Source organism: Sinocyclocheilus anshuiensis, unplaced genomic scaffold (genome assembly GCF_001515605.1).
Source record: "Sinocyclocheilus anshuiensis isolate Anshui unplaced genomic scaffold, SAMN03320099.WGS_v1.1 scaffold1312, whole genome shotgun sequence".
NCBI lineage: Eukaryota > Metazoa > Chordata > Actinopteri > Cypriniformes > Cyprinidae > Sinocyclocheilus > Sinocyclocheilus anshuiensis.
The window spans coordinates 35492-49830 of record NW_015544237.1 but is presented as its reverse complement, the minus strand read 5'-3'; the positions used below and the strand labels follow the sequence as shown (position 1 = coordinate 49830).

The following is a 14339-nucleotide window of genomic DNA, read 5'->3' as shown; positions in this document are numbered from 1 at the left end:
GAGCTGCACTTATGAACTTTAATATGCATTATACAGAGGCAAGATGAAAAGAAAAAATACCATCTAGACTTTTCTAAAGACAGTAAGTTCCCTTCAGACATGCAAGTCATATAAACTCCTACCCCTAACTGAATCGCGATTTGTTTGGCATCTCAACCGATTTTAATCGTCACATATTTGAATCGATTTTCAACCGCTTCATCGTTACATCCCTACTTCACAGACATCAACGGCCCTTCACCGCTCTCATCTGCGGCTCATGTTACCTGGTAGCGAGTCATGCGGTCCTGCTTCATTTGCTCAAACTTGCGCTTGAGCTCCGTCTGGCGCTCTCCCTTCTTCTGCGCGCGACCCACGTACACCTGCTTCCCGTTCAGCTCTTTTCCATTCATCTCATCCACGGCCTGAGCGTCAGAGGAAACACGTCAGGTTACAACGCTGCAGGGACCGTTACAAAACCCCACAGAGGCTTAACACGCTGCTCCTCACCCTCTGAGCATCCTCGTGCCTCTCAAAGCTGACAAAGCCGAAGCCTCTAGATTTGCCGCTGTCGTCAGTCATGACGCGAATGCTGAGCGCTGGACCTGCAGCCACACACAAACACGCCATAAGATCAAAACATCTACTAGCAGCCAGGGTTATTAGTTAACAATTCATAAATAAAATGTAACTATATACATATATATATACACACACACACATTAGCGGTAATGAGACCAAAAATAATTAAGACCCATCGAATCCGAATTTAAGACATTTTAAGACTTTTTAAGGACCCGCGGACACCCTGTGAAAGATGAGAATTTTTTCTCAAAAGTATCAAAGCCTTTTGTGATTATTGTGATGTGATACAAATAATGTTTAGTGCAATTAATCATGCATCAACAGGAAAAAGAGTATAGGCTAAAAGATAAATCTAAGGATTTAAGAATTGATACGAGTTCATTAAAATGAAGATCGGTTAAATCAATCAGCCCTGGCTAGTTCGTACCTTAGCGCTGGTGATGGTGCCAAACGGTGCGAATTCTTTACGCAGACGCTCGTCATCGAGGCCGTCGTCCAGATTTTTCACGTAGAGATTGACTCCCTGTTGAAAATAAGAATTAAAGTTCACTTTACAGTAGGGACATAACTATTCACTCAACTCACGATTCGATTCACGATTTTTTTTACAAAATGAGATTTAAGACAAATTATAAATTAAATGTGTCCTTTTATTATTGCGTGGACAAAATGCTATTTAAAGTAAAAAAAAAAAAAAAAATATATATATATATATATATATAAAACATAACATTCCATATAATATATAAAATATAAATATAACAATCTAAACTATATAAAAAGTAAATCAAATGCATATATATATATATACACAATTATGTAAAAAATAATAATCTGTGTGTATATGAATAATTGTATATCTATAAAATTATAGAAAATATAAATATATCAAATATTCCATATAATATCTGACTGAAATATATATAAATATAGAAAAGAACAATCTAAAATATCTAAATGTAAATATTTTAAAAAATCTATATAAAATACACATATAAACTGTCTAAAATACATAAAAAAGTCTAAAATATCATATACAATAACAAATATTTAAATATATAAAACTACACAATGTGTAAAATACATAGTATATAAATATAAAATATAAAAACTATATATATATGATTGAAATATACATAAATATAAAAAAGAACAATCTAAAATATATACACATGTAAATATTTAAAAGTCTAAATACAAGTATAACAGTCTAAAATATCATATACAATAATATAAATATTTAAATATATAAAACTACACAATGTGTAAAATATATATTGTATATAAATATATAAAATATAAAAACTATATATATGCACACTAATAAAAATATAAACGACACATGACATTTTTTTTATAAAAGACTGTACCAAAAAAAAAATGTATGCGTGTAATATATATATATACACACATGAATATTAAACGCATGCAGCGCAGGTGAGCTCACCGTCGGCGGGCTGCTGGAAGTTGACGTAAGCGTAACCGAGCGAGCGGCGGGTCATCATGTCCCTGCAGACCCGGATGGAGAGGATGGGCCCGGCTGGACTGAACTTCTCGTACAGCATGGCCTCGGTCACGTCCGAGTGCAGATCGCCCACATACAGAGAAGCCATCGGGTAACTGGGCGCGCTGGGGTTCATCTTCACACGAGACGCGGACCTGATTGAACACACGCGGACACGACCGAAACTGCTCGGGTTCCTCCTCGAAGACGGTCAAATACGCACTTAAAGACGAATTAAAACGCGTTCGGTACCGGTTTGGCGTCGATGTTTCGGCGGTTTAGATCAACACAAGCGGATTAAAATCTCCTCAGGCCTGCTGTGGTGCTGCTCTGCGATCAAACTCCTCAAATCTGCCGCGGATCCTGCTTCACCGAGCTCTTCGGCAATAAAAGTAGATTTTTTGTTTGTATTTTTGTCAGTTTTGTGATTTTTTTTTTTTTGTATTTTTAGTTTTTTATATAAGATGCGTGCCGAGGCTCTGAGGCACACGCGTTCTCTCTCGCACCGCACAAGTTAGGGGAAGAGAAGCGGAAGTGCGTCTCAGATAAGAAAGCGTCCTCGCCGGATGTTGCGTGAGGTTCCTTTATATTCTTACGTAAGAGCAGAATAAGAGTCCGTGCAATTATAGAATAAGAGTGGCGCGAATGACGCAGAGAATAAAGGAGAACGTCAAGGTCATGGCTCGGTTTTGCAGGGAATGTTTGAACTGGACAAAATAGTCTGCTAAATGCATTAAATGTCATATCAATTTTTAATCCGAGATCGGTGTGTGTCTTGCCTCCTTGTTAAACATGACTACGTCATGCGTGAAGTCCAGCTAGTGCACGACGAGCATTTGTGATTAAAAAGTATATATATATATTTTTTTTTTTTAAATGAACGATGGTTTCTCTAGATCATGGTTTCTCTTATTCCTCGGCTGGGATCGTGTAGAGCTCTTTGAAGCTGCACTGAACAAAATCCTGGAATGTTTTCCTCAAAAACCTTCATTTCTTTGCGACTGAAAAAACAAAAGACAAACATTTTGGATGACATGGGCGTGAGTAAATTACCAGAAACGTTTATTCTGGAAGTGAACTAATCCTTTCATATGGAAGGCCGTTTCTGCCACGGGATAAAAAAGTAAAAGGGTATTTGCGATTATTTTTTTTTTTAATTATAAAATGTAAAGAATTTTTTTTTTTTATTTTATGAATTTTTTTAATTTCTAACATTTATTTTCTCGCAATTATGAGTTATTATAATTATAAATGTGAGATATAAACTCAGACACCCCAAATCTGAGAGAACAAAAACAGAATTTTTAGATATATACTCAGAATTCTGACTTTTTTCCTCAGAATTGTGAAAAAAAAAATAATAATAATAATAGAATTGTGAGATTATTTTTCTCCCCCTGGCAGAAACAAACTTGCATGTGTTTATCTCCTTTTATTTTAATAAAAATACAGCTCTTGTCATCCAAGTACACATACAGTACACTCTCAATGAATGTTTGTGTTGTTTGTTATTGTTATATTGTATATTTCTTTTTCTTGTCATTACTTGTTTTGTGTGTAGTGTGCTTTGGGAATATTGTTTGTAAACACAATAATGCTGATAAAGTACTAAATCATAGCACCCAGTGAAAACTGCTTGGATATAGCTTGTTATCGCACAGGTTACATCCGCCTCCACTCAACTTTAACTCTAATGTAGAAAATGAAGTGTGGCATTGTGATTAAAAAAGAAATAGAGATGCCTTGTAAAAAGCAAACCAGAAAAAACATACATATTTGGTTTATTTATGGAGAACGATCTTTTTATAGACATTGAATTATTAAATTAATTTAAATGGAATTTTTCACTTATATTAATGTTTATAATGATTGAATCTGTGTCTCAGACGGCTGGAATAACAGGGCTGCTGAACTGCTGATGAGACTGAAGAACAGCAAGCGCTTCGTTCACCTGAACACACACACACACACACACTTCAGAAACAAATCACACATTAAAGCAGCCAAAGCCGAGGCAGCGGGAACGGACCTTCATGCACAGAGACTGATGGCATTGCAGAAGCTGCAGCAGCTCAGACTCATCCGTTTCCAGCAGCATCTCCGTGATCTGATTCGCCAGCGGCCCGACCGCGTCTTGCACCAGCGGGAAGAGACTGAGACCTGCGGGACAAAAGTACATCAGACCAGAGTTTGAAAACATCGACAGGACACAATAACATGGAAGCAGACTTGCCCAGCATCTGCTTCTGGTTGTCTGCTGAGCTCAGAGTCTCCTGCACCTGAACCAGAGCGAGAAACGCTTAAGATATATATAATGACTATTACACAGTGCACACAAACACAAAAATCCACAATAATGCACCTGCTGAACAGCCCACTGCTGCTGCGGCTCGCTTGTGAACTCGTGAACTTCAGGAGTGTAGATGTGCTGCGGTGCACAACGAGGCAGGTTCACTGGGACGACAAAGAAAAACATCAGAAGCTCTAGATGACACACCGAAGCCGTTTAACATCTTTTATGAAGTATTTTAATTTCACATTTGATTATATAACTGATTTTTAGTATGTTTTATTTTGATTTAGTATTTGATTTCACATTTTTATGATTAAATTAATTTTAGTTTTATTTTGACTTTTTATTATTTTGCTCATGTTTTATTATTTAATTTTAAAAAGTGCTGTATTTTTACTTATTTTTATTGCACATTTTTTGTGTTTTAATTTTAGTACTTGTTTTGTTATTGCTTTATTTTTATTTTAAAATTATTTAATGATTTAATTTCGGTATGTGTTTTGTTTTGACTTCATTTTTAAATTAAAGATTTAAATTTGACATTTTAGTGTTTTAATTCATTTTAGTATGCGTTTTTATTTTAAAATGATTATTTAAATTTTGATTGTTATGATTTAATTAATTTTAGTGTTTTATTTTCATTGTTTTACTTAAAAATTATTAATTTTAATTTTGTATTTCTATGTTTTAGTGTTTAGTAAGTGTTTTATTTCAATTGTTTTTATTTAAAAACTGTTTACTTTGTGTTTTATTTTGACAGTTTTTGTTTTAAAATTGCATGTTATATTTTTTATTAATTCATTTTAATACGTTTTTTTTTTATTTAATTTTTTTACATTTTTATGATTTCATTCATTTTAGAAAGTGTTTTATTTTGGTTCATCTTTGATATGGATTTGTTTGGTTACCTTGTCTAGATAGAAAGTAGAAAGCTCTTGGTTTTCATTAAAAACATCCTCATTTGTGTTTCGAAGATGAACCAAAGTCTTGCGGGTTTAAGAAGGTCTGCTCACCCCGAGGGCTGACGCTCTGTGCGTCCCATTGAGAGCTGGGCTGAGGTTGTGTGAGGTGGTATGAAGAGAGATCCTGCACCTGTGAAATAATAACAGAGCTCGTCACATGTGTGTCTCTGTCAGTCTGTGGATGATCAGAGGACGTGATGTGAATCTGGACCTGCTCAGCGTGTGGTTTGGGCCAGTAGGCCTCCAGCTGCTGGCGTCTCATCATGTGTTGGTGGATGAGCAGAGTCTGACGCTCCTTCTTCTTCTGGGCCAGAGCCACGTATATGGGCTTGGAATCAATGATGCGGCAGTTCATCTCAGTGATGGCTCTGGTGGCCTCTTCGGGAGACGAGAAGCAAACAAATCCGAAGCCTCGGCTGCGGCCGCCGTCTGTCATCACCTGAACAGAACACACACTCCTGGATCTTCACGTTCACTGGGTTACAATTAAATAACGACACAACTATTCTTTTATGTATCGCAGATCGATTGCTACCTTAGCGCTGGTGATGTTCCCGTACGGAGAGAACTCTCTGAGCAGCCGTTCACTGTCCACGCTATCGCTCAGATTCTTCAAGTACAGATTCACGCCCTGTCAGGACCATCAAAACACGTACACTAGAGTGATTACTGTAACGACAACTACAATGATAACAACTACAACGAGAACTTTCAGCATGACTATAGTGGTAACTATAACAATATAACTCAAACAAAAAATAACAACTATAATAGTTACTATAACGATAACTGTAATGATAACTATAACAATATAACTCAAACAAAAAATAATAACTATAATAGTTACTATAACTATGTTACGTTACGATACTGTTACGATAACAACAACTATAACGATAACTATTCTTTTATGTATCGCAGATCGATTGCTACCTTAGCGCTGGTGATGTTCCCGTACGGAGAGAACTCTCTGAGCAGCCGTTCACTGTCCACGCTATCGCTCAGATTCTTCACGTACAGATTCACGCCCTGTCAGGACCATCAAAACACGTACACTAGAGTGATTACTGTAACGACAACTACAATGATAACAACTACAACGAGAACTTTCAGCATGACTATAGTGGTAACTATAACAATATAACTCAAACAAAAAATAACAACTATAATAGTTACTATAACGATAACTGTAATGATAACTATAACAATATAACTCAAACAAAAAATAACAACTATAATAGTTACTATAACGATAACTGTAATGATAACTATAACAATATAACTCAAACAAAAAATAATAACTAATAGTTACTATAACTATGTTACGTTACGATACTGTTACGATAACAACAACTATAACGATAACTGTAATGATAACTATAACAATAACTTTAGCAATAAATATAACAATAACTATAATTATAACTATAACGATAGTGATGACTATAATAATAACTATAACAACTTCAGCGATAATAATAACTGTAATGATAACTTTAAGAACGAAAACTAATACGATAACAATAACCATAGCGATAGCTATAACATTAACGATAATTATAACGATAACTATAACGATAACTAAAATAACGATAACTTCAGCGATAAATATCAATAGCGCTAACTATAACAATAACCATAACGATAACTATAACAATAATGATAATTATAACAATAACTATAACAATAACTACATTAATGATAACTTCAGCGATAACTAACAATAGCGCTAACTATAAAAATAACCATAACGATAACTATAACATTAACGATAATTATAACGATAACTATAATGATAACTAAAATAAGTTAACGATAACTTCAGTGATAAATAACAATAGCGCTAACTATAACAATAACCATAACGATAACTATAACAATAACTTCCTATAACTTATGCAATCACAATAACTATAACTTAAGCAATAACTATAACAATATATTTTGCAATAAATATAAAAAACCTATAATGATAACTACAATGATAGCAATAACTGACAACTTCAGCGATAACAAAAACTGTAATGATAACTAGAACAACAACTATAACTAATATGATAACGAACAATAACATAACAATAACTTCAGCAATAACTATAACAATAACTTTAATAATAACTTCAATAATAACCATAACAATAGCACTATAATAAACTATAAACTAAAATAACCATAAAGATAGCTATAACAATAACTTACTATAACAACAACGATAACTATAATAATAACTAATAATACATTTTGCAATAAATTTAACAATAACTATGATGATAACTAACAATAACTTTTGCAATAAATATAACAATAACTATAATGATAACTATAACTTCAGCGATAACTATAAAGCTAACAATAACCATAACTTTAGCGATAACAATAACAACTATAACTATAATGATAACTAACAACTTTTGCAATAAATATAACAACTACTATAACAGCAGCATTAACCATAACAATAGCGATAACAATAACTTTAGCGATATATAACGATAACAATAACTTAAGCGATATATAACAATAACCATAACTTTAGCGATAACAATAACAACAACGATAACTATAATAATAGCTAACAATAACTTTTGCGATAAATATAACAATAACTATGATAATAACTAACAATAACATTTGCGATAAATATAACAATAACTATAATGATAACTGTAACTGTATACTATAACATATAACATGTTGAATATGTGCTTTATAAGTACTAATAAACAGCCAATATATTAATAATAGGCATGCTAATAAGCAACTAGTTAATAGTGAGAATTGGTCCCTACACTAAAGTGTTACCACAATAACTATAATGATAACTATAGCAGACGATAACGGTCTGTTTCTGCAGTTTTGTCGTCTGCCGCTAAAATGTTCGAGCTCTTTGAAGCAGGATGGATTCTGATTGGCTGTCAATATTTGTATCGTTCATCAGCCAGAAAAAATCGTTGTGAAAGTTATTCCAATTCTATCGTTTTCGGTGTCGTTATCGTTATATTTGTGCTACGAACTCTCCTGTTCTCGTAGAATGAGAATGAGTATTAAAGCTTTATAGTTATCGTTAATAGTTAAGCTTTATAGTTATTTTCGCAGGTTAAATCCAGTGCTAGTAACATGCTAATCATGCTAGAAACATGCTAGTAATTTGCTAATCATGCTAAAAAAATGCTAACACCATGCTAATAACATGTTAATAATGTTAGAAACATGCTAGTAACTTGTTAATCATGCTAACAAAATGTTAACACCATGCTAGTAACATGCTAATCATGTTAGCAACATGTTAGTAAATTGCTAATTATGCTAACAACATGCTAGTAACATGTTAATCATACTAGAAACATGCTAGTAACTTGCTAATCATGCTAGCAACATGCTAACCATGTTAGAAACATGCTATTAAAATGCTAATTGTGCTAGCAACATGCTAATCATGCTAGAAACATGCTAGTAATTTGTAATCATGCTAACAATATGCTAACACAATGCTAATAACATATTAATAATGTTAGAAACATGCTAGTAACTTGTTAATCATGCTAACAAAATGCTAACACCATGCTAGTAACATGCTAGAATCATGCTAGCAACATGTAAGTAACTTGCTAATTATGCTAACAACATGCTAGTAACATGCTAATCATACTAGAAACATTCTAGTAACTTGCTAATCATGCTAGCAAAATGCTAACCATGTTAGAAACATGCTATTAAAATGCTAATTGTGCTAGCAACATGCTAATCATGCTAGAAACATGCTAGTAATTTGTAATCATGCTAACAATATGCTAACACAATGCTAATAACATATTAATAATGTTAGAAACATGCTAGTAACTTGTTAATCATGCTAACAAAATGCTAACACCATGCTAGTAACATGCTAGAATCATGCTAGCAACATGTAAGTAACTTGCTAATTATGCTAACAACATGCTAGTAACATGCTAATCATACTAGAAACATTCTAGTAACTTGCTAATCATGCTAGCAAAATGCTAACCATGTTAGAAACATGCTATTAAAATGCTAATTGTGCTAGCAACATGCTAATCATGCTAGAAACAAGCTAATCATGCTAGCAACATGCTAGTAATCATGCTAAAAACATGTTAGCAACATGCTAGCCATGCTAGAAACAGCCTAGCAACCACCCCAGGTACCCTAGCAATATGTTTTATACCTATCTGTTTTTCTGATAGACTGTATTGCCTTGAAAACATTCAAATTTAATCCTTAAAACTATAACTTTCAAACTACTTTCAGACTGCAAGCTTTTAAAACTTTTTCGAACTTTCTAGCCAGGCTTTTTCAAGCCAACTTAAAGTTTGTCTACAAACTTTTCAATCTAGTTATACTTTATAGTTATTTTCGCAGGTGAAATCCAGTCATTTCAACAGGAATCTATGCATTTGGGAATTTCGCATGAGGGCGAAAGATTTCCAAATGCAGATTTCGCATCGGGTTCAGTTTGGCACGTGAATTTACTTGGTTTGAAAGTGCCTTCTGTTACGACACTATTGACACTGGACTTTCCCCAAGTGAAAGCTCACTCATCTGACCTCACCTTTGTAGTTCTGCTGATTGCAGTGCATGACCTTTAGTCTGTGTGATAAACGCAGAGTCTCTGATACCTGATAGCGCATCATGCGCTCCTGCCTGATCTGCTCGAAGCGCCGCTTCAGCTCCACCTGACGCTCTCGTCTCTTCTGAGCACGACCCACGAACACCCGCCTGCCGTTCAGCTCCGTCCGGTTCAGCTCCTCCACCGCCTGCGGGTTACAGCACACAAGTCTTACGTCAGTCATGTTTGTGGTGCTATAATTTATTTTTAATGATCCTTTTCACTCTCTCTCTCTTCAGTCCACACTAAAAATTCCAACAAGAAATGAGCAATGAGCTTTAAACTAGTGTCAGGGCTACGCTGGTAATAACAAACGCACGGAGATGATGAAGGTATTTTCTAAACTCTTTAAACCAACACACAGGTAAATCCAACAAGGGTAAGCCAACAACCAGGGTAGCACACACGACGTTAAAGGGACAGAAATGTCCTGGCTCTTCCAAGCTTTATAATGGCAGTGAATGGGTGTTCTTTTTCAATAGTCCAAAAGAAGTCCAATAAAGCACATCCATCCATCATAAAAAGTGCCTCACACGGCTCCGGGGGGTGAATAAAGGCCTCCTGAAGTGAATCAATGTGTTTTTGTAAGAAAAATATACAACTATAACAATAATTATAAAATATACAACTATAACAATAACGATAATTATAACGATAACTAAAACAATAACTAAAATAACGATAACTTCAGTGATAACTAACAATAGCGCTAACTATAACAATAACCATAACGATAACTGTAACAATAACTTCCTATCACTTAAGCAATCACAATAACTATAACTTAAGCAATAACTATAACAATATCTTTTGCAATAAATATAATAAAACCTATAATGATAACTACAATGATAGCAATAACTGACAACTTCAGCGATAACAAAAACTGTAATGATAACTATAACAACAACTATAACTAATATGATAACGAACAATAACATAACAATAACTTCAGCAATAACTATAACAATAACTTTAATAATAACTTCAATAATAACCATAACAATAGCACTATAATAAACTATAAACTAAAATAACCATAAAGATAGCTATAACAATAACTTACTATAACAACAATGATAACTATAATAATAACTAACAATAACCTTTGCAATAAATGTAACAATAACTATGATGATAACTAACAATAACTTTTGTGATAAATATAACAATAACTATAACTTCAGCGATAACTATAAAGCTAACAATAACCATAACTTTAGCTATAACAATAACAACTATAACTATAATGATAACTAAATAACACCCATTCACTGCCATTATAAAGCTTGGAAGAGCCAGGACATTTTTAAACATACCTCCGATTGGATTCGTCTGAAAGAAGAAAGTCATATACTTTGCTTGATGACTTGAGGGTGAGTAAAACACAGGAAAAATATCCATATTTAAAACTTTATAAACTGTAATCTCTAGCTTCTGCTAACTGTTGTACGCGAAAACCGACGTTTGTTTACAGGAGCAAAGGAAGTAAAGTTTCCTTACTTTACCAAAGGAAAACCAGTCTCCTCTCGGCTTATATCGAAATCCTCCCACATCTTTCTTTATAAATCTTCGTTTTGTACGTCTAATTCATGTCCGGTGTTTTGTTTTGCTCTCTCACTTCTCACCGGAGCTTATGCTATGGACCTTACACAGAAGCTAGAGATTACGGTTTATAAAGTTTTAAATATGGATATTTTTCTTACAAAAACGCATTGATTCACTTCAGGAGGCCTTTATTAACCCCCCGGAGCCGTGTGAGGCACGGAAATAAATCACATGTTTATTTTAGATCTGTGTGGCAGCAGCAATATACAGTAAATAAATCAATAAATGCACTGCTCTGTTGTCTCCTCTGAGGCTGGGACTCTAAACAGTGTTCTGTGCTCGTCTGTGCAGCCAAACACAGAACAGTTAGCATGCTTCGCTCAAACTATCATCATGGCATTAGAACTAGTACACTGTTGTCGCTTGCGAAAACACAATGATGGCGGCGTGGGTGTAAACTTACAGATTAAGGGGCGGTAATATTATAATGAGATCCCTTTGCCACGTCACCAAGGGAGCAAAATCAGACGCGCTCGTTTTCTCAGACGCTTGCAGAAAAAGGCTTCCCAAAACAAAGTTACTGGGTTCATCTTTTTCACGTTTCCTTGGTTGGTAGATGCACCGGGGACCTGATTATAGAACTTAAAACCTGGAAAAATCCGATTTTCATGATATGTCACCTTTAATATAACTCCGATTGGATTCGTCTGAAAGAAGAAAGTCATACACACCTAGGATGGCTTGAGGGTGAGTAAATCATGAGGTGATTTTCATTTTTGGGTGAACTATCCCTTTAACACAGACAAGCCAAACTACAACTGAACACACAGGAACTTAAACAAGGATAATTAACTCCACACACCTGAACAGAATGACACAATTAACACACCGAAGTGAAATGGTAGCATGAAGCTGGTTTAGCTGGTGTGGAGGAAATTTGATTATTATCTGAAATTGTGATATTATTTCCTTTGCTTTCTTTACTCTACTACAGCATGCTTCATCATCGATATGCTTGAGTTTTTGATGAGCTGAGAGATAACAGGAAATCTGTTTAATGTGTGTGTGCAAGAAGTGTGAGACAGGAAATGTTGTTTTAGACATGCTAGCTTTTTAAGCATCTTAGAAAATGATTTGCATTAAATACTTAGAAACACATGGTTGGATAGCTTAAATGGACATATGTTGAATATGCATCATGATTGGATGAGATACAATGGCAGATATATGGCACTTTATCTCAATTTTGACCTTTTAAGTAGTAATTCCAACAACAACAACAATCTACTTTTTATGTCATAGTTATGATTTACCCAATATTTTGATAAGAAATGGGCTTCCATTAATACAATCTTAGATTTGTTTTGTGTTGTAACACATATAGTTAGATTTTCATAATAAAAGGTGTTTTTATTTCACAAAAAAATAACTAAAACTGAAATAAAAATAAAAAATTATTTAGACATACTACAAAAAAAAACAACTAATAATAAAAATGACAAACACAACGAAATTGCTAAAACCTTAAAATTTAATTGAAAACTGTAAATAAATATAAAATACATACAAATTGAAAATATTAATAATAATTCAAACATTTTGTTAACTATTTTGTATTAATGAACAAAATACTAAATAATACTGCAAATTATGCACAGCTTTTCTTACATAGTGGAAGGGAAATCTTCTCAAATTCATAGTAGATACTATAAGTGTACAGTACTTCATTTGGGACGCCACTCATGGGAGCCTCATTGTGTTTTTATTGGTTAAAAAAAAAATCGAAAAAAGTAGCAGAATTAAAAAGAAAAAGTGGCATTGACATCTAAAAATGAATATGCAAAACCAGATAAATACTGCCTAGTATCTTTGATGCACATAATATTCCACAGTCGCTTTCACTGGGAATCCCACACTTCAGCTTCACATCACTCACCCGTTTGGCATCGCTGTGCTTCTCAAAGCTGGCGAAACCGAAGCCTCTCGAGTGTCCCTTCTCATCCGTCATGACCCGAACGCTCAGGGTCGGGCCTCACATACAAAGCACAGATGCGATAAAACAAGAGAAAACAGTTTCATTTCAACCACATCCTCAAAATAAACACTCACCGAATTGACTGAAAATCTCCGTCAGCATCTCGTCATCCACATCCGTCCCAAAGTTCTTGATGTAAATGTTTGTGAACTCTTTGTTCCTCGCCTGCATTTCAGCCTCGCGCTCTTTTTGAGACTTGAAGTGTCCCACGAACCTTGAAGTGCAAGATATGACACTTACAAAGCACTATTAAAGATGTAGATGAGTTTGTTTCTTCATGGGAACAGAACTTAAACAGTTCACCCATCCGAGATTGTTTCTTCATCAGATTTGGAGAAATGTAGCATTGCTTCAGTGTCTCACTGCAAGTGAATGGGTGCCGTCAGAACGAGAGCTGATAAAACATCACAATAATCCACAGCACTCCAGTCCATCAGTTAACATCTGGAGAAGACAAAAGCTGAAACTAATCCAGCATTTCATATTTCTATAATCCATAATAACGCTTCCTCTGGTGAAAAAGGTCATCTCCTGTTGTGTCTCACATCAAAATCCAGCCACATATGTGTTTAGAGCTGTTTAAACGCTGCTTGATCTGTGCAGATTTCTCTCCTGATTCACACCAGAACACTTTTTCACTGGAGGAAGAGTTATTATGGATTATAGACTCTATGTATTTGAGTTAAAAACGTCTTAATGCTGGATTTGTTTCAGCTTTTGTCTTCTCCTGATGTTAACTGATGGACTGGAGTGCTGTGGATTACTTGTGGATTATTGTGATGTTTTTATCAGCTGTTTGGACTCTC

At 34.5% G+C, this 14339-nt stretch overlaps 1 protein-coding gene across 1 annotated transcript in view; it reads right to left on the bottom strand.

Moving 5' to 3' along the window:
• Positions 1-14339, bottom strand: part of LOC107697569 (polyadenylate-binding protein 1-like) — a 24157-nt gene that overhangs the window by 8200 nt on the left and 1618 nt on the right. The window contains exons 2-5 of the mRNA XM_016498368.1: positions 13608-13747; positions 13435-13529; positions 9960-10098; positions 992-1086 (exon numbers count right to left, since the gene is read on the bottom strand). Coding sequence (XP_016353854.1) covers positions 992-1086; positions 9960-10098; positions 13435-13529; positions 13608-13747 — 469 coding nt within the window. The remainder of the gene's footprint in view (positions 1-991; positions 1087-9959; positions 10099-13434; positions 13530-13607; positions 13748-14339) is intronic.